Genomic DNA, 19,128 nt, shown 5'->3' with positions numbered 1-19,128 from the left:
GAAAATCCCTTTTGTAGGTTTTATACTCAGCTTGACAGATAGGCCATCTCTTACAGAATGACATAATGTCACAATAAGGAACAATGTTATTGAGAACCATAAGAAATCCATCATGTTTAGGGAAGACATTTCATGGACTATCAGTATTTCATATGAAATATGTTCATTATAAACAGAACATCCATTCGGATGATTTTTTTTTCCTTTTTCTTTTTACAGTCACCAGAGAACAGGCATTAGTGCAAAAATGGTATAACAAGGTAGTCCTGACTGCAGTTTATCCATTTATTGGAGAGCGTGACATTTTACAGTCCTCTAGAACTCATGAGGGGGGACTCGGATGAATATGACAGATGTTCACTAAATGGAGCAGTGAACATTCACAAAAATAAAAAAATGTATTTTCTATTCTTTCAGACTTGTAATTTAACAACGTATTTAAAAACTTCGAAATCACTGATTCTTAAATAATGGGGCAAAACAGGACATAAAGAACACAAAAGTTTATGCATCTAAGAATTATTTTGTATAAACTTGTACGTTTTCTGGTTGCTATTCATAAATCACATAGGACTCCTTCACAGTTCAACACTGTCAGATACAAAATGTGTATAAATTTGCTAGATTTGTCAATATTTATAAAAATGGCATGACTAATGTCAAATATTTTTCATAAATACTGGCAAATTTAGCATTCAACTTTAAGAATGAAGAAAATATCACACGATCATAATCATACAAGTATTAATTGCGGTAGCCACTGTTTTTCTAGTGTTGCTAATAGGTTAATAGCTTGCTAATAGTAATAGGACTTCAATATTCTAATGGGAAATTATGTAAAAATCCAAAACATTTGTATTGCTATCTTTATGGTGGAGGTGGCAAATTATGCATATGTATATATAAACTGTAATGTAATATAAAAAACTGTGAAATATTACTATTTAAAATAACATTTTCTATTTAAATATATTTTAAAAGGTATTGCTCACTGTTAAAAACAATGCAGTGTAATTTTTTTGTAGAAACCATGACTTTTTTTTTCAGGATTCTTTGATGAACAAAAAGTTGGGAAAAAACAGCATTTATACACATTTATAAAAAAATAAAAATAATGTTTTGCCCCATATTTAAAAAATCGGTGAAATACTGTTCTAATGCTTACCGTGAATTTGTGTCGTAAAAGAACTGGGGGAAAAATATTGCAATAATAATCAGAATAACAATAAATAATTGAACATGGCTGGACATATCAGAGATATGGCGATCTAAATGATCCACTCAATATGGGTCCTATATGATTCCAAACTCCACACAAGTCTCCTCTCTATTACAATGAGATTCGGCTCTGTTAGTATGAGAACAGTAGGTTATTAACGCTCGATGATGGAGATGTGATTGAAAAGCACTAGCAGTACATTCACAGTTTGCAAGCTGAAAGTGATTTGTCTAATACAGCGGGCCTAAGGTGGGGGTGGACGTCTCTCATGTCTCCCTCTATGACTGTACAAATAGTGGAGGTAGCAATGTGTGTATTCTGTGTCGTCTAGTAGTTGAGCACCTGATTAAAAGAGAAAATCTGGACAAATTAAAAAAATGGATTCCAACTTTTTTTTTTTTTTTTTAAAGAATAGCGGTCCATTCAATGAGAAAGCACCAGTAATATTTAAATTGGTATTTTTTTATAAACAAATAATGCCATAATGGTGGTAAGTTTTGTTAAGATTCTACATAAATGTCCCGGAAAAAATCCCAGGACGGCGGACGATACACAAGGATGCGGTAAAAGGATTCCAGCAGAAACAGATGAGCTTGTTCAGATTTCCAGGGAGATTATTGTGGCCTTCAAATTTTGGCCAGCAAATGTGAGACACTAAGTCCGTAGTAAGTCAGTTCAGAGGGACCTGAGCGTACAGAATGAAACGCTAGACACAGCGATGAATGAATAGGCAGAGGCAACACAGCCAATTTTGGATCAGAAGACAGTTAAGACCCGTAGTGGATACATTAAGCTATAAAGGACACCAACAAATGAGTTCGATCAAGGATTTTATCCCAAACAGTTCGCAGATCAGCGTAAATTTAGTCCTAATGAAGTGATTTGTTTGTCTGCAGCAGTATTTGTTACAAATATCAAAAAAAGTAAAAGATACCTCCAGTAAATCATGATGAAGTGGTTTTTGAAACATCTATTTTTGAAAACCGCAGGAACAGGCCTCACACGAGCTCTGTAAGAATGTAACAGTCCTGGTGAAGTTGGGTTTAACGGCGGTCCCCATGACTACACGCTGGTGATGGAGGCCTGTTTCTCCGTGCGGTTGGCGGGCGGCTCACGGATGGTGCGGAAGCTGGGGGGCTGGTAGGGCGGCGGGGGGCTTTTGGTGCCAATGTGTCCTCCATAATTTGCAAATAAATTCTTTAAAAATCCTACAATGTGATTTTCTGGATTTTTTTTTCTCATTTTGTCTCTCATAGTTGAGGTATACCTATGATGAAAATTACAGGCCTCTCTCATCTTTTTAAGTGGGAGAACTTGCACAATTGGTGGCTGACTAAATACTTTTTTGCCCCACTGTATATGTATACCACTACAGTTCAAAACATTGGGCTATGCAAAAAAATAAATATATTATAAAAATATAATACTAATGATAAATTTACAGGGACTAGATTTGTCCAAATTAATCGTGTAATTATTTATGTTTTATCACAAATATTGTATTGGACGAAAGGAATACTTGCTGAGTATCAGTGTTTAATTCCTCTTCGTGTCATTCCAATTCAACATCCTGTGGCATGTGGCCTGTTCACTTTAAATTAATTCCAACTTAAATTTCAGAATATTGCCCAAAGCTGGTACTAAAAGAAAAGTAAATAAAGGACAACAGAAAATAAACAGGACAGCACAGGAGCAAAATTAACATTTAAGACCATGACAATATGAAGAATACAAACCTGAAGGACCAGAACATTTAGAAAGGTTTAGGGTGACGATACATGGATTTATGTGTGGATTCTAAAAGCCCAGTGTCAATAGATGCTACTCTCAAAAAGCCCAAACCTGCCCAAGAACTACATGAGAGTTGTATGAATGCAAGTTGTCATATCGAAAATCATCTGAAAAGATTTTCGTTGTTTTTGCCTTTATTATGATAGGACAGTATGTAGACAAAGCGAAGTGAGAGGGATGGGATCGGGAAATGTCCACCAGCCAAGACTCGAACTCGAAGGCTACTGGCGCCAACTAGTTAATTATGTTAAAATGTTGTATATTTCATATATCTGGATATTTAGTTATTTATTATTGCAATAATGAATTTGCTTTTATTAACCATTTAAAGCATACATTTGATACAGGCTTACAAAAAAAAACTGTTACTGGCCCAAGAAACTTAAAAAAAAAAAAAAAAATCTGGATGTGCCTTTTTTTTTAAAATAATGTATTATAAAATAAGTATTTAGAAGACGTCTGACATACCGCTGTTTAGGAAACAGGCAATTTTAGCTTGAATTTCCATTTTCTATGAGGAGAAAGTGCAAGTGCAAGAAGGGAGAATGAAAACACAAGAAGGAACTGCACAAAACTAACACACACACGCACAGGGTAAAAACTGCAGCTGAACCACTGTATGAAAAACAACATACTTACAAGAAACTTAAAAAAAAAAAAAAAAATCTGGATGTGCCTTTTTTTTTTAAATAATGTATTATAAAATAAGTATTTAGAAGACGTCTGACATACCGCTGTTTAGGAAACAGGCAATTTTAGCTTGAATTTCCATTTTCTATGAGGAGAAAGTGCAAGTGCAAGAAGGGAGAATGAAAACACAAGAAGGAACTGCACAAAACTAACACACACACGCACAGGGTAAAAACTGCAGCTGAACCACTGTATGAAAAACAACATACTTTAATTTGGGAAAACAAACAAACAAAAAACACAAAAGAAAAAAAAAATCACGGGGGCACATTTTGTTCCTCAAATGTTTGAAATGTCTCATCAGGCTTTTGGCACTGAGCGGGGTCGCCGTCACCATAGTGAAGCGTTCCTAACCCGCTCTGCCTTGCAGGGTGACCTGAGTATCAGCACAGTGCTTGCTTTTCTTCATCCAATCACATTTCCTTAACATAGTAAAAAAAAAATCCACTTCATTAATTTCAGCAGTTCAAGAAGTCCGGTTTATTTCCTCAATTAGATGTCACAAACTTCTTTATATCACTCTGGATGACACTGCGCCTTTTTTATTGTTGAATTTTTGCCTGCAAAACAGACTTTGCATCCAACTTTAAAGTGTTTTCTGAGTCACTATTATTGCACTGCAATGTCTGAGCATGAAAACATCTGCTGGAAGTTTGCAGTATGAGAGGTTTCAGACATTTGGAAGACGAGATCAAAGGGTCTGAGTGCAAGTTGAAGGGGATTACAAGGATAACGGTAGGATGTAAAGTTGCACAAGTTGCATCATGTTCTCAAAGCAAGTCATTCTTTAAGTAAGGCCTCATACATATCAATAGATAAAGTGACAGACATGTGCTTATTTATTTTATATTGTGATAATTTTAAGAACAATGTCAATTAACCCATGGATTTTGGATGAGAACACACAATGCAACAATGCAGCACTTAAAATACAAACATGACGTTCATTTAGACAAAACTGACAAAAGGAGTACCCAATACATGATATTATTTAAACAAAAATTCAGATAAAGAAAAAAAACAATGGTGTAAACCCTTTCAAAGCCTGCAGTTATAGAACTGGTAGTGGTTGACCTACATTAAGGTGTATTCGGTACCTCTCACATGTTAGGGCCTCTCCCATTTTAGTGAAAACATGATCCATAGTACAGTAGTATTAAGCCTCAAACATACTCTAAGCAAACTGCAGCATTGCAAAATGTGTCAGAACACATTTTTTTGTAATTCAATGTGTAAAATGCATTCTCATCGCTTCTGCAAGGGCCACTATAGTGGTCAGTAATATTTCAAGTCAACTACTGTCATAACAGAACAACCATTTTAACAATGTTGCTAAGCAAATTAAAGTTAGTTAAACTGTTGATGTGTTTATAGCTAGTTATCTGAAATATAACCCATCAGGTTTAATGGCACAGACATTTTAAGTTAACTATCACTATCAGACTACTGAGGTTTATTACTGCCACAGTAATGCAAGAATAAATGTTAAGTATGTACAACAGGACAGTGTGTGCCTACAACACGTTGGACAAGCATAGGTTTTTTTTACTTGCATAGAGTATGTTTCTGACCTTAAAGGGATAGTCCACCCAAAAATCGAATTGCAGACTTATAAGTGCATTACCGCCACCTATATCTCAAACAGACACTCCTAATTGAGATTGTAGATAGAGTGTGTCAGTGGTCCATTTGAGAGAGAGGTGGCGGTAATGCCACTTATAACTGCTTATAAGTCTGCGATCCGCTGTAAAGCAAGAAGACGACGACGACGGCGCCGGCTGTTGAATGCGCTCAGGATGCGCGCTCTGGACAGTTTGGACATTGCGGTGAAAATCAGAGGTAAAAAACAATAGAAATACTGTTCAGTTTCTTGCACAGACCGATCGTTTAGTGTATTTACACATCAATGTATCGTCACGAGCCGCAGGGTTTAATTTGTGTATGTTTTTTTACTCTCAAAGCCGTGATTCCCATCCACTTGCTTTTTAAGACTGACAGACTGCAACAGTTTGACTTAATCTTCGTTTGTGTTCTACTGAAGAAACAAAGTCACCTACATCTTGGATGCCCTGGGGGTATTTTTGGGTGAACTATCCTTTTAATGTCATTCGCAGAGGTGGTTACTACTGCTTAAAATAAGAAAATGTATGGTTTGCATGAACTGGGATTAAACTAAGGCTCTACAGAATTCTGTCATGTCTATAAAAGCATAAACCCCTAAATGTTCCTGTGAGTTAACACTTAAAAACAAGTTAAAAACAAGGATAATAATGTATGTCTATTCATAGAATAGCATACCCATCATTTCAGACACAACCCTATTGCCAACACAACAAATGAAACAAACCCTTAAAGTGGCCCTGAGTGCCTTACCGTGGGGAATTAAATCCACTGTCCACAGTCACACTACTGGAGTCCATACTGTCCAATCGGGTAGAATGGACTGATTTTTGGCTGTTGTTGCTCTCACCTTCCTTGGGACTTAGAAAGGTAAGGTTCTTCTCAAACTTCCGCTGCAAATCACGCTCTTTTTCCCGTTCCAACAGCCATTGCATTGTCCCTCCTTCTTCTAGAACTTTCTCCTCTATGCGGTTCTTATGACTAGTCTCCTCAGAGTCATCATCCGACACGTTGTAATAGTCGAAGGTGGTTTCTGCGCATGAAGCCTGCTCCTGAGCCGAGGATGGTGGCACGGTCAGGGGTAGAGATTTATCAAAATGCTCCTGAGTCTCCGGGACCTCTGTTGACTTGGTGTGAGAGGACTTACCTATCGTACCTGGCCTTGAGAAGCTGCTCTCCACATAGTCTGGAGGTTTGAACAAAGTCTCTTGGCTGTAAACCTCTGCCATTTTGTCCAAGTCACCTGAGTCGGGATTGTGTTGGTGCAACAATCGTCCATTGGGGAGATGCTCGGGGGTTTGGCTCGTTGACGCTATAGAAATACTACTTTGTCCCTTTGCTGTCTCCTCTTTATATTCTATAGGGTGAGGGGGTGTAAGATGAGGGGTCAGTCGGTCAGAGGAGATCCCCTTCCAGACACTATCCGTAAAGTCATGGCTGGGTTTTGTAAGAGAAGGTGGGGCAGAGAGAGAGACTTCATTTGCTGCAGTGCACTGGAAATAGTCGTCTACTGGTGTTTTGGGAGAGCAAGACTTAAGGTCGTTGTAAGCAGGAAGACTATCTCTGCTTTTACTCTTCTCCAGCGTCCGGTAAAGCACAGCATCCTCTGAGGATCCTCTTCCAACATCAGGCACACAAACGTCAGAGTGTAATCTAGCAGCAGAGAGCATGATACGGGAATAGTGGGTCGCCTGCGCAGATGCCCTCAAAGTACCATCATCAGTGTAGTACCGACTCCTGTCATCAGGACTGCACTCAAAGTTCTCTGGGCCACCTAAGTATGGACCACCAAGTGGTCCCTTGGAGTTGTCCATGGACCGTGACCTTTCTTTGGCCTTGTCCGACCTCTCATTTCGTGACTTTCTCTCTTGCGTATGACTATGACTTCGGTGGACTTTGGAATGTGACTGTGCCCTAGAAGGCTCTGGGAATGGCATTTCTGTCCGCCGCTTTGCCAGTTCACCAGAAACATCCCACTCTGGAGTGGTGGTAAAGTGAGACTCCACAATATTGGGGTTGCTGTGAACCATATACTTCCCCCTATTTCGCTCCATAGACATCATGGTATCGCGTGGAGAACGTACCAATGAGGAGCTGTAGAATCTGTAATCACGATCATAGGATATGTCCAGATTGGATCCTTCAGACGGATCCCCCCTGGATGCACGTGTTTTGCTATGGGAACGTGAGGCCTTGCCCTGCTGGGTCTTTCGATGACTGCGGCTCCTCTTGCTGCGGGCACTCTGCTGAGCAGAGGAGTTTGCTTTGTTCCGCTGTGCCTTCTCCTCCTCCAGACGCTTCATTACGGCTGTGTGGCGAGCCAGGTTCTCCACCGTGAGATCTGGGTTGATCCGACGGATGATCTCCATCTCCACCTCTCTAGGAACAGTACTGGGTGTCTCCTCATCCCGCAGTGGCCACTCCTCAGGTGGGAACTGGGCTGAAAATGTGGCTAGATGTTTCGTCTTGTCCTTCTTGAAGCTCAACCTGAACAGCTTCAGGCCGAACTTCTTAGACTGCTTCTCCCCACTGCTGCTGCTTCCATCTTTGTGTTTATTGTTTGTCTCAGTTTGGCACTCTGCTGAGCAGAGGAGTTTGCTTTGTTCCGCTGTGCCTTCTCCTCCTCCAGACGCTTCATTACGGCTGTGTGGCGAGCCAGGTTCTCCACCGTGAGATCTGGGTTGATCCGACGGATGATCTCCATCTCCACCTCTCTAGGAACAGTACTGGGTGTCTCCTCATCCCGCAGTGGCCACTCCTCAGGTGGGAACTGGGCTGAAAATGTGGCTAGATGTTTCGTCTTGTCCTTCTTGAAGCTCAACCTGAACAGCTTCAGGCCGAACTTCTTAGACTGCTTCTCCCCACTGCTGCTGCTTCCATCTTTGTGTTTATTGTTTGTCTCAGTTTTAAATGGAAAACTAAGCATACTCTTATTCTTCTCTGATGGCTGCTGAGGGGGCGGAGACACAGGAGAAGACTCTTTATGCTCCTTAGACCTTTTCTGTAAGGTTGAGGTATGCATACTAGGGATGTCCTCCCGGTAGCTTTTGTTGTAGGAGTCACTGTGGTTCTTGTGGTGAGGTCTTTCCCGGACACATCCGGAAGTGGAGGGTGTCATGGTACTTGAGTGAGGAGAGGTACACGGCTGCTGCGGCATGCGTTCTGGTATCCTCTCGTCTAGGTGGTACCACTTGCTGTTAGTCCTAATGAGGGAAGGTGTGATGAAGTATGTCTGCTGGGTAACAATGAAATAACCCTCTGGGGTGGGGTAAATCTTCCGCTCTCGGACCAGCATGTTGAGCGTGTGCCGCAGGATCTCCATACTTGGAGTGGGGACGCCTACCGGATAGAAAAAGAGACAGAAGACAATCAGGCCCAATGCGTCAAAACAAATATATTGACATCAACAATGTCCATATTATGCTGATACCACAATCTTAATATGCTGCATTTGTACATGATGACCAATGTTAAAATGGGATTTAAAAACTACATGTTGTAACTTTTTAAAACAAGCACTTACAATGTTTCCATTTATAACAATGTTTAATGTGCATTATTCATTGGTTGCCTTTCATGTCATCCATGACACATCAGAGTGTTTATATCGGCATATAAGCTGAGAGCATAAAATAAATAGACTTTCATTAAATTCCCACATTCACATTCTGTCCTGTTTCATACTATATGTATGGGTGTGCTTACTACAGCATATAGACATGGCACAGTGGTGGCTGCCCTCCCTGCCTGGTTGGCTGGTTTCACAGCTTTGCTCCTCTGCTGGCATTACTCCCCGTTACATCATGGAGTTCTTAAAGCCAGCCTAGTGTGACGCAATACACCCCCCTCCCCCCAACTGCAGCTAAAATGCATCAGGCAACACCTCATTAAAAAAATCAACGTTTCGGGGGAGAGTCTACAGTATATGTCTCCGTCTGCGCTATAAACCTCTGTAGTCCAACTAGAGATATTTGTGATGATAGCTTAATGAGTGCATTTGTGATGTCACAGTTCTAAAGGGAAACACAAAGTCTGTGAGAATTTTTGTCCAATACCGAACTCTTTTCAAACAGTACAGAAGCTTCAACGTGTCAAAATATGGAGTTAAAAAGTTGTTTGATTGCTGTATCGGTTCGGCTTTGTCATTTACATTTGTAGTCCAGAGCACTACTATATGTAGATGCTGAGGTGGAGAAGGGTTGCCTGTACTTACATCATAGTTGCTGCTTAGTTTCCCTGTCAATGAGGTGCAATCCTAATTCAACCTTACAAACACTCTCTCACTCACCAACACACACACACATATTTAAACGACTGTCTAATCCAATCGAGAACAACAGACTTTCACTTACTGCAGAAATTCACTTTGGTTATAAAGATCTACAGCTGTTGAGTTAAGAAGTTCTTCAACAAGATCTTCTTGACTGATGTGTTACATTCAGATGACTATTGAATGTGTTTGCAAGGTTGGACTCACCTATTCCTTCTTTTTTATTAGCATTAATAAAATAGTTTTCAAAAACATGAAAAGACAAATGGAAGTATTAAATGGGATGGGAACATGACCCTGGCTGGACTTGAACCTGGGTCTCCAATGAGCACAACCGCTCTAACCAGCAGACATTTTTGTATTACACTGGTACAAAAAGTAAAAGGTGCATCAACACAGACAAATATCCATTCTTCCTAACCCAATACTGGGAAACAGTTCAGAGAGTTTTATAGAAATAATAATTAATCACTAGCAGCATCCAATCAATGTGGCAGAGTCTACCCTAGGACACTAGTCTAATTCTAGAATCGCTATTAACTAACCACTGACCATTTTTCATTTCTATAATGAAGCGCTCCTACAAAAATGGATAACAACTTTATCGCAACTAAACAACTATTTTTTTTTCTTTTCAGGTCACACAGAAAAAACGTCAGAAGAATACTGACTGGAAACCTGTGTTGCAGAAGTTTCAATCTCAATGTTTTACTTTTAAATGTCAGAAAAAGGGTGTTTTTTCTCCAAACAAACATACTTTGACCTCAACTGGAGGAACCGAGCAATAATAATGTGATGCTGTGTGCCTCACCAAAATATAGACTTATTTTTACAGGAACCATGCAACATCCTTAGCAGCTATTTCCAAAAAAAAAATAATAATTTGGATTTGCACCTGAGCCAAGGTGGGAGGTGGGGGGTTTCTATAATACAATACTTGCAGTGAGATGAACTGCAACATGAGTTATATGAAAATGTGCTCTGTGGAATAACATTACATTTCAATGATGTCTGTATCCTTTATTTTTACAGTCAATGTGCCCAATATGAGATTCTCTCCAACAGACTTTTATCTGTCTAACAGAAAAAAACAATCCCCATATGACTTTTATAAACACTCTGGAATGCATAAATACATGTACATGTGTTATTTTGGCAAATGCTTTTATCTAAAGTGACTTACAGTAGTTCAAAGTAACCTTACAAACCGAATCAAACCAAACCAACTCAGATACCATATTCACACACACAGATTCTGACCTGCCTTCTTGATGCTGGTATTATGGTCCAAGTGGAGAGGTTACCGTCCAGGTGTGCAAACGTACAGCTTTGTGTACAGGGTTAAAAGGATGAAGTCATGATTCTATAGCAACCTCAGCATTCACTACTGATTCTATAGCAACCTCATTGCCTCACAACATAAGAGACACAGAGCTCATTATGACTCAGCATCTGCTGCATCTCTTTAGCTCACCCTCACATGATATATTCAACATCACACTACCGAGATGCTGAATCTGACAAATCTGTTTGGCACAAAAAACATGACTGACATGCAATGAAATAATTAGGGCTGTGCCAATACAATTTGGGATAGGCAATATTTTGAATAAACCACAATATATTTGCCATGATTTTTCTGGGCATGTCAAATTAACCAATAATCTTGAATCTTGCAATGATTTCTTCAGCCATCAAATTTACTGAAGACTAACTTTACAATCTTTCCTTGTTTCTTGCCTGTTTCACCTCTGATTTAAATGTCTTGACTAGTCCTCTGATTTAAACATCAGCAGCAAAAATGCCAATAGTTTGATTCAATTCGGGTGAATAAATTCAAAATTGTTTGAATCCATTGTAGAGCAAATACATATCTAGTCCGAAACCAGGAACTTTAGCTAGATCAACGAGCCATAGTGTGCATTTGCACAGTTTATACTTCAATTAATGATACATTAATATATTCAAATAAACACCTAAAATCAGAATTTCAATTAAAAAAAATATTTTATACTTGTGTGTTTGCATCACACTTTAAGTCTATTAATTCAATATGCATGTGTGTACTGTTAACATTGTTACAACCACATCCTCTGAGAAAATACTAAAACACACTTTCCCTCATACTCCAACCAATAATTTCAGCAAAACACCATTCTCTTGTGCTTTGTTTCTGCAAAATAGCATATAACAATGGATGTTAAACTTTCCGTATCACTGCTGTGACCACATCATGGTTTATAAAGCTCTAAATAGAGACTTTACCCAGATGTTCCAGGATATGCCTATTATCATGTGCAAATGGCTGTGTAAATGGTTACAATTGGTGTTACTGGGAAAAAACTGAAGAAACTAAAATCAGTGAACCATTATAAATCAGCATGTAAAACTTAGATGCTTTGAGCAAATAGAAAAGAAAAAAACCCTGCATATTTCATTCATCTGTCAGCAAGTAGCTGAATAAACGCAGGAGGAAGAAGATAAAGGTTCCAAAAGTCTTTAATCCAACACACAGGTAATCAAAGACACAGGGTAGTAAAGACGCAACACTGAAGAAACATAGACGAGAACGGACAAGAACTGAAAACACAGGAACTTAAATACTCAGGCTAATGAGGTGACACAGCTGAATGTAATAGCAAATCAAATCAGTAACCACAGTGACAAATGCGGACAGGGGAATGGTGACACTGTGGTTACAGAGCCAGATCCAGAGGGATGGAGGTATGAGGCAAAGCTGGAGGAGTGGAATCCCGTAGCAAAGGAAGGCGATGACTGACCAAGGTGGAGCCAGAGGGATGAGGGAGCCCGGTGGAGCCAGTGGGATGATGGGCCATGGTGGAGACGAGGGAGCTAGGAGCCAAGGCGGAGCCGATGGGTCAAAGTGCCAAGGTGGAGTCCAGGACTCGGAGGCAGAGACACGGGATTCTCACGCCAAGGCAGAGCTGGAGACTGGAAGCCCCGAGGCGAGACAAGGCTCCAGGATGGTACTGACTGAGGGTGAGCTGAGGGGCTTACAGGAACCAGCGGAGACAGGGCAGCAGAACTGCCAAATATATAGAGAGGAGGCTGGAGTGGGAGGCTGGGAGGGAACACAGGAGGCTCAGGAGAGTCAGGAGGGTCAGGGCCGGATGGAACTAGCGGGAAGACACATGATGCAGGGCAATACATGAAATTATCCACTTCAACATTATCCAAAATGCTTCCAGAGGCCAGTTGTAGCTCACCCTCAGTGGCGGGAGTGTTGTCGGGGCTTCTTTCCATCTCCTTGTACTCCACTAATACTCCCTCCGGCATGTGCAGTGTTGCCAGCCCACACACCTGGTTAGATACGTCAATCAGCGCAGGCTCAGTCACTACTTCTTGCGCTGGCTCTTCAGTCGTGGTGGGCACTGGCTCTCCATCTGCAGTGGGCTCAGGCAGATGCTCCGTGAACCTAGGTGATGGCAGGCTGGGCTCTGGGACTGGCAATACTCTGGATCAGGTAAAGAGGCTCTTCAGACACCTAATGGCAGTCCTGTAGTGTCTGGGAGCTCTAAGGGGTGATTGTAATTCGCCCTGATCCAGAGCAGTGATTTCAGGGTCTCGTCGTCAAATGGTGTGTTGACAGCGAGATGACAAAACCCTTCAAAATAGTCCAGTAAATTGTGGCTTGTTTGAGCCACGGCAGTGAATTTAGCCGCGTAGTCCATTTGTAGTGGTCCGGTCTTCTGTCAGCAAGTAGCTGAATACAAACGCACGAGGAAGAAGATAAAGGTTCCAAAAGTCTTTAATCCAACACACGGGGTAATCCAAGACACAGGGTAGTATAGACGCAACACTGAAGTAACATAGATGAGACCGGACAATAAGAACAGAAAACACAGGAACTTAAATACACAGGCTAATGAGGTGACACAGCTGAATGTAATAGCAAATCAAACCAGTAACCATAGTGACAAATGCGGACAGGGGAATGGTGCAAATGAAAAAAGTCCAAACTGAAATGAAACTGTGACATCATCATCACATGATTTTTTTTGTATTGTGACATTATTTTGAAGGTATTTAAGTGCATTTACTTCACTGATTTTCTGCATAATCATTGAAAGACATTACCTGGGAAGCATGTTGCTAGGTGCTCGATGAGAGTCTCTTGTGTGACAGTCTTACGGGCGGAGTTCATGGCAGAAATGGCCAGGCACAGGATTTCTCCCAGTGGGATGAACTGGGATTGGCTGATGGGAGACATACTGATGGGAGACACATCACCTGCAAATAAAATGCAAATAATAAATGGCCGTTATTCAAATTCTCTACTATGTGCTTAAAAAGTTAATTAAAACACACTAATAATTAGATCAGCAGTTTTTAATTCTATAAGTGAGATTTGCTGAATATTACATTTAACAATGTTTTAAAAATATTAGTGTTTTTAAAGATTAACTTAAATTGAGTGCTGGGTGATGGCAAGTAACACTAAAATGTAATCAGAATGTATTCTAATCTAATCAAAATGTAAAAATATGCAAACAATTAAGTATCCCACGCCCAATTAAATATCCTATATCAACTGATATATCAATGATTAAAATGTCACTAAATAAACACAAAAAAACACAGTTTGACCAATTCATGTCATTAACAGCGGTTCACTTACATAATTTAGTTCGATTGCATTCATATCAGAAGCGAACCGTACCAGAGTTCGCATGAACCATACCCCAGACAACCTCTTTTAGGCAGACTCAAGTATGGTTCGCTGGTGTGCACCCGAGTTCAGAAAACAGCATTCACATTATCCAAACTAACCGAACTCTGACGTCAAACGAACCCGGGTGCGCACCAAAAGTGCTAGTGTGAAAGCCTCCTAATACCAATATAGTGGCAATATACTGTTCATCCCTAGATAATTGTTTCAGTAAATATCAAGTTCATATTCTGTAGAATAAGCATTTACTTAATTTAAGCAATTGTTCTATAAATCTCATTAGCTGTCTTTATTTTGTATTATATTTATCAGCATTATATTAATCACAAATATCAGCAATGACATTTGAAAAACCCTTATCAGTTGGGTATCCAAACGCTATCATCCTTAACTACTGATGTAACACTTGCTCTCTGGACCGACCCACATTCTGTACTACTCAGACCTCTCCCAAAAATAGCACAGAACATCTGGTGCTAGACTCTCCAGTACAGACCCTGGAAGAGACACCCAGAGGAGGCAACACACCCAGCCAGCAGGCCTTGGCACCTGGGTAAGTAGCTCAGCATGGATCCCTGGCTCTTAGGATTCAAATCGGGCTTATCAGGCATGCAAAGCGAGGACAGAAACATACTGGTAATGCACCTTCCTGGCTGGTGAAGAACAAAGGTAAGCTGATTAAGACAAAACATATGTGAGAAGTGCACAAAGTTAACTAGTGTCCACGTGAAGGTGGAAAGCAATAATAAGACACTCAGGGTGGTCAGACTGATAAAGATGAAACACTAACCTAAGATCTGTTCGATGCAGGAATCTGATCGTAGATAAACATGAGAGGTTATGCTTCTTCTAGTGGAGACATGGCCTATAGATATGCATAGGTGTCCCATTTACAGTCTAGCCTGGTGACATTACTTGAACAATGTCCAGGAGGTTGTCAAACCTGCTCAAAAAACCCAGGTGTACAAGTAACACGAGATTAACAGGACAGAGTTTCGGTTCAAAGGCAATCCTATCACAAAAATATGTACAATTAAGAATATCCTTTAGTATGAGGTCACCTGAGAAATATCAGATTTAAATGCAAAACAAGAGTCTAAAGACAGACTAGTGAATAACCTGACAGTTCACAGACTGCATACAGCTGACTGAAACTGGCTTAATCCACCTGAAAAGTCATGCTACAAGGAAGAACTAATCAAATCGATTTGTCAAGGTTTGCTAGGTTAGTTGCATTAAATCTTTGAAATGTACTCAGTTTTAAGGGACGTAGTATGAATTAAATGAGATATCCATGAACATTACATTATGCCTAATAATCTGAATTTCTGTATATCCAAAAGCAGTAAAATACTAGCCTAATTGTTCTCCAGATGAAGAGAAACCAGTCTTCACGCATGCCCCTTATTTCTTGGACATTTTAAGTCAACACTGTTGTGAAATTAACTGAATTGGTAACAGGGTTATTATAGTTAATTAAAACTATTTTCATTACTTAAAATAAACTTTAAATTAAATTAAATAAAATACAAAAAATAAGCTAAAACTGAAACAAAAACTAATAAAAAAAACTATGCAAACATAAAAAAAAAACAATAATAAAAATGACAAAAACACAACAAAATAACTAAAACCTATATAAAAAATATATACCATAAATATTTAAGCATAAGGTATCATGAACTTACATCTAACAATTGTTCATGAACTATTGTTTATTGCTAATTTGTGTTCAATCACAATATGTTAACTGTTAATCTCTGTTAACAGTTAAACTGTTAATTTAAGAGCATTTAAAGGGGTCCTATTATGCTTTTTCACTTTTTTTAATTTTAGTCAGTGTGTAGTGTGTATGTTTGGGCATAAAAAAGATCTAGAAAGTTACAAATCTCAAAGTCCACTCCAAAGGGAGATATTTTGTTTTTAAAAAATCCCTTTTCAAGAACTACAACGAACAGCTCATTTGGACTACAGCGTTTGTTTTCCGGGCTTTGTGATATCACAAAGCGACTCATTGGAATATCATTACAAATAATTCCCGCCTACGGATATTCTAATGGTTGGGGGGTGGGGAGGGGCGAGGTTGTGGTTAGAACGCTTGGTTGAGTGAGCGCATGAGACGAGACGATGAAGAAGAAGTGCTGCTGCAGAGTTAATGCATCAGAGAAAACGAAACGTAGCTGGGTGCCGCGGACAGACACCGCCAGTGTGCCTACACTCATAGAAAATAATGTATTTGAATTTTAAAGACGTGGCGCGACGCGACTCTGCGCTTCTCGTCCGGTGTGTAACTGCCTGAAACGCAGTTTTTTTTTCACCTCCATGTGAAAAGCGGATGATGTCAGGAAACAGTGGTTGCAATTTATTTTTTAACTCTGTTCCTGAGCATTATAACCCCAATTTGCTATTGTGTGCTGCGCATTTTACTGAGGACAGCTTCCACAACACGAGGGAGTAAAGTGCCTGCCGGATTCGCCCAAAAGTTTTTGTTGAAAGACGGAGCAAGGGGCAGGGCAGTAATGAAACACTGTCTAAGCTGTTCGCCAATCACAACGCACTGGGACAGCTAACCAATCACAACACATTTAGTTTTTCGGAAGGTGGACCTTCATCAAAGCCGGAACTAATCGAGCCGTTTGTGCCAGCCTGGGGAGAAAGGCATTTTAATAATGTAAATTATGTGAAAAATAATGCGTGCACCAAGCATGAGAGCATGTTCTAGTACACCCCCAAAACAAAATCAAGACTTATAGGTTACTGATTATTTCTAATAAAGTATGTTAGCTATTGCATTAATGTTAACATATAGAACTTTACAGTAAAGTTTTTCACACACAGGTTTATTATTGTGCTATTAACCATTTTAGATAAATCCGACCCTAAAAAGCACAAAAACAAAAGAAACAGTGCTCACTTTACAAGCTGGCAAAGCAAAAAAAAACTCTTCCTGAATAATTGGAAAGTTCTTGATCAGAATAAGCTGCAAAGTGAACCAAGCTTTGACTAATAAGCAAATGACAAGAAACCGAGAATATATATAAACAAATACATTTTTAAGCAAAAGTTGCTTTAACCACTTTAACTAGGCTTAAACTTCCTGATCATGGATACATTTCAGTCATATAATGCCGTTTCCTCATCCTCACCGGTGTAGGACTCTCTATCTCCCCTGAGAGATATTTTACGCCAGACCACCTCTCCTCACAGACACTGACATCACTGTTTTCCTTCTCCTTCCAGGAAAGAGCTCCAACCGCCTGACTGGGACTGCGGTTCTTCTACCCAGTCACTCGTGACCACAGACACTGTATAGTAAACACACTGCAGTCCAAACATCACTTCTCCAGCGGTCAGACCGATTTCTCACAGTTCATCACTACATCTCACAGAGAACTCCTCAACTAGCAAACCTTATCTGCAGTGGTGTAGAAAAATATCTTAAAAAGTGCAGGGGACACATAAATCCTATCAGGGTGGACCAGGAATAATTAGATGACACTTTTTTTGATTTGCAAATCAATTAATTTGCTGAAAGGTAAGAGAGAAAGCAATGCTTGCACACACTATGTTTAAAATAAAAACAAACGCTCTAGTGAGTCACTTGTAAAAATAAAGCTACCATCAAGAATCTAAAAAAAAGGCAAGAATGATCCAAATCTTCAAACAATCATTGCGTTTATCCTCACCACACAAGTGTACTTTGGCATAAACACTGTTATCAGATCAAGCTTATTCCAGAAAAATTGGTTTCATTACACAATAGCTGTAGTCAAAGAGGACAAAGGGGAGGAGCTGCTCTCTGCTTCCTAAGTGAGCTTTGATCTCTCTGATGGCCCATGCGTGTTGTGATGGTGGTGATAGCATTCAACAGCAGGATGCGACCAGCTCTCTGCATTACAATGAGTCCTGAAACTCAAACATCTGCATCAAACTGTCATGGTGTGTTCGGACTCAAAGACTAGCGACCAGAATTACTTTTCTCTTATTAAATAAGAGAAATCTAGCCGTCGTACAAGAAATATCAGTTCTTGTACCACGGCTGGAATACTTGATTCTGATTGGTCAGCGGAAGCACTCTGCGGTCAGATATTTTTGCATAATGACTGCTGATGCATGTAACTGACTGTTGCACAAGGCAAACAACAAATACATTTTCCACACATTTGCTTGTGAATTTGACTACACCGAAACTAATGATCATATTATCCCTCATACAGCACATTATTAAAAAATTATCATGGTAATAAAATTGTTCACATATCAATCACTTATTGTTATTACAGTAAAACAAGGGTAAGTTTGTCATTAGTTTGTATTTTAATTATGCAAACAAAAATTTTCTGAAAGCTTTTTACATTAAAATGTGGTTTTACTTTTGTATAAAATGTACAGTAGAGGGGAACACGATTCTTACAGAAAAAGTATTCTTTGACGTACAATGCATGATGTATATGCATAATCATTCAGTATCACGGTATATATCAAAGTATAATCACTGCACAGTACTTCTAGTAAGGGAAGACTTAAAAGCTCAAAACAGATATATTGCATTAAACTTTCAGACACTCTGGGTGAAAAAGCTTATCAACTGAACCGTGGAAACTTTCACAGACAGCTGGGAAACCAGGAAGTGACTTCACACGCAACAAAGAGCTGCAATATCAGAAGCAAAATGGAAACCATGTGATGTTGCTGTCAGTTTTGACCCCCCAGCAGGGAGAGAGGAAGAGAATGGCAGACATTTTCAGACCATCCTGCTCCATTTGTTCACCCCCCACACCCCTTCTAACAGTAGGCCCCGAGCAGGGGGCTCGCCTGATGTGGGGGGGGGGGGGGGCCAGTGGCCGG

The 19,128-nt window shown here is 39.8% G+C and overlaps 1 protein-coding gene across 1 annotated transcript in view; it reads right to left on the bottom strand.

Annotated features, from left to right (window-relative positions):
- Positions 1–5,779: 5,779 nt before the first annotated feature.
- The window catches only part of stox2b (storkhead box 2b), an 89,618-nt gene continuing 76,269 nt past the window's right edge, over positions 5,780–19,128 (bottom strand). Inside the window, exons 2-4 of the mRNA XM_016243060.1 lie at positions 13,689–13,841; positions 8,143–8,659; positions 5,780–7,807 (exon numbers count right to left, since the gene is read on the bottom strand). Coding sequence (XP_016098546.1) covers positions 6,070–7,807; positions 8,143–8,659; positions 13,689–13,841 — 2,408 coding nt within the window. The 3' untranslated portion in view covers positions 5,780–6,069. The remainder of the gene's footprint in view (positions 7,808–8,142; positions 8,660–13,688; positions 13,842–19,128) is intronic.

The sequence above is a fragment of the Sinocyclocheilus grahami genome, unplaced genomic scaffold (assembly GCF_001515645.1).
Source record: "Sinocyclocheilus grahami isolate Dianchi unplaced genomic scaffold, SAMN03320097.WGS_v1.1 scaffold680.1, whole genome shotgun sequence".
NCBI lineage: Eukaryota > Metazoa > Chordata > Actinopteri > Cypriniformes > Cyprinidae > Sinocyclocheilus > Sinocyclocheilus grahami.
This window is presented reverse-complemented; position numbering and strand designations above follow the sequence as displayed.